The sequence below is a fragment of the Sceloporus undulatus genome, chromosome 2, assembly GCF_019175285.1.
Source record: "Sceloporus undulatus isolate JIND9_A2432 ecotype Alabama chromosome 2, SceUnd_v1.1, whole genome shotgun sequence".
NCBI lineage: Eukaryota > Metazoa > Chordata > Lepidosauria > Squamata > Phrynosomatidae > Sceloporus > Sceloporus undulatus.
Genome location: NC_056523.1, coordinates 246,849,171 through 246,851,999, shown reverse-complemented (window position 1 = coordinate 246,851,999; position 2,829 = coordinate 246,849,171). Strand labels below are relative to the sequence as shown.

The 2,829-nt window shown below is 36.0% G+C and overlaps 1 protein-coding gene across 1 annotated transcript in view; it reads right to left on the bottom strand.

The window, feature by feature from the left end:
* Positions 1-767: 767 nt before the first annotated feature.
* The window catches only part of PCSK5 (proprotein convertase subtilisin/kexin type 5), a 350,841-nt gene continuing 348,779 nt past the window's right edge, over positions 768-2,829 (bottom strand). Inside the window, exon 38 of the mRNA XM_042452306.1 lies at positions 768-2,772. Within this exon, the coding sequence (XP_042308240.1) occupies positions 2,363-2,772 (410 nt within the window). The 3' untranslated portion in view covers positions 768-2,362. The remainder of the gene's footprint in view (positions 2,773-2,829) is intronic.

The following is a 2,829-nucleotide window of genomic DNA, read 5'->3' as shown; positions in this document are numbered from 1 at the left end:
TGGAACTCCACTAGTCCCTTCCTCCAAGGATGAAGAGGAACCTTTGGTGAGCAAATTGGATTGTCAATCGACCAATTACAAATCCATCTAAAAGTAGAATTGTCTAGCCCATATTTTAGTAGCTTGTTTGCAAGAATATCATACTGGATCTTGTCAAAGATCTTACTGAAGATCCAAGATACACTACATCCACATCCACAGCATTCCTTTCATCTTCCAAGCTTATAACTAATTAAAAAGAGAGATAAGATTAGCAAAAGGAGAATGCTGCTAGCTCTGTTCTTATTTCTCAAATGTCTGGCTTCCAAACTAAAGCTGTACAAGAGGGTTGGCTCGGACAATTACATAGTGCCCCAATAAGACTGTAGCCATGATTTTGGAGTACAATTTCCAGGAATGCCCTTCCTGCCATGCTGGCTAAATTTTCAGAGTTATAGACGAAAACAGTAATGTTTCCAAGCATTGCACTAATCACAGAAACACTCCATGAAAACAAAGATGCTGATTCCTAAGCAGACATCTATAGGATTGTACTACCAAGTAGAAGCAAACCTCTTGAACCTGGGGTAGTTCTAGTACATTGATGGCAATACAAATTGAAAATTCAGTCTTAAAAGGAAAATATGCTCTTCACAATATGAATTCCAAATGATAATCACACAAAATTCAGACATAGCAGTGTTAGTCACAAGAAATATAATTTAGACTCACTTCAGTTAAGTATACTATTTAAATATAAATATACTACTGTTAATAACAGAGTTGGTGGGGGTTAGATTTTTTTTTAGTTTTATAACTGGTTTGCACATTAGGTGTAACTTATTTATCCAATGGCTATGTTTGCATGTAACACCAAGGCCTTAGTAATACTGAATCATGTAATACCAAACCATAAAAAGATAAGCAGAATAAACCTCAGAGTGATTTATTCCTTCTCTAGCACAGTTTTAGATTAACCACAGCTTGTCATGACGTTCTTGTTTGAACAAACTAGTTAGCTATGGTTGGTAGGGACCAGGCCAATTGCAAACTGTCATTTATGAAAATCTCTTGTTTTCACTAATAATAGATCAACCACAGTTTACTTTTACATTCAGACATGTTGTTACACAATTCTTACTCAAAAAATGGAAGCAGAAGGTTCCAATCTCCTTTTGACTCTGCTGAAGAATGAGAAAGGAGTATAAGAGTCTAATTTTTAGCATTTATGCAAAGTGGGCCTATTGATGCTTGATAAACTTCAAATTAATGTGCTCTAATTCTCCATCAAAAAAGTGAAATAGCCAAAAATGAGTTTAAAACACTGCCTGGGATCATCTGTATTGCAGTTGGAGTTTCTGCTATCAAGCTGTGAATATTCACAGGTAAAATGTCCTTTTGGTGAGTATGTTTACTATAATATAAACCTACTGGAATCAGATTTCTTTTGCCACATGAAAAATTGCCAAAACACAAAAATCAGAGTTGGATAGTTCCTATAAAGGTCTTAAACACCACTGAATGTACCTATACCCAAATGTTCCTCTCAGAGTAGCCAAAACAATGAATGTAAGCTATAGCTAGGAACATTAGCAATTCTGTCTTCTTGTGGCTGATTGAGACTTATTGTGCACTCAACAGTTCCTACTTTCCATCATGTCGCTCCAGTTACCATTTTCCCAGCTGTCTATGCAGCCTCAAACAGGCAATGAGATGTTCCACACTTTTGATTGTTGCAACACTATGCTACACAAGATGGATAGACTACTGACAAAGCAGATAGAGCCATGTCAGATTAATAGAGACTACACTATTTTGTCCAGCTTTTCAGAAATGGTGGTCTTCTTAATTCAAGACAAATGTAAGTTTCAAATCCAGCTGAGATATTTTTGCTGAATCACCCCCTACAGCAAATATAATTTAAAAGACAAAGATTTATAAGGGGAAGCCATTACATTTAAACTATCCTTGGAATACTATTGGTTAGTCCCAACTACAGTGGCCCTATTGTAGCCAGTTGTTGAATGGTCACTCAGCATGTAGCTAAATCCAATTGATTCAATGGTTCTACTCCAGCTGTTAGTAAAAGAGGATTTAGGTTGATATTTGAAACATTCTGAGCTTATACAGACAACTATTTACCAAGAGGGATAGTTTACTGTGGTGTGCATATAATTACCAAAGACTAATATAATGATAAGCCAATTGCCTCCTGCTTAGTGGCAAGAGGGGGAAAAAAGTACATCAAGGGCAAATATGTAGTACTGTAAATGGTGTTATTTTTCATTCAGATCAGATTCTGAATTTACAATGAGTTCATCATCTTCCAGAAATTTATTAAGCTGGGTAGAAAAGACAAAATGAAATATGAACTAATCAAAGTTTATCTAAAAGTGTAACTTTCGTCATCATATTCCATTTCATCTACATCGTCTTCTAGAAGTCCATATTTAAATTTACGATAGACTGTGCCATCTTGTCCCATATAGACAATGTCGTCGTCGTCGTCGTCATCATAATCCTCATCCCGGTCCTTGTATTCAATCACTTGATCTTCTTGATAGCTCGTGCTCTGGTAGTGGTTACTTTTGAAAGAGCCGAGTGCCTTTGCATTATCTGCCAGCTTCTCATATCCACCTTGGTTAACTGGCTTGGGTTTGGCTCGTGACCGTCTCCACATGAATATAATACCTCCAGTGGTGAGGCTCAACAAGATGAATATGGCAACAACCAAAGCTGTAGCTTTGCTTTTTGTTTCCTCTGACAAGTTAGCACTGTACAATATACACTCATCTGCAAAATAATAATAATAATAATAATAATAATAATAATAATAATAATAATAATAAT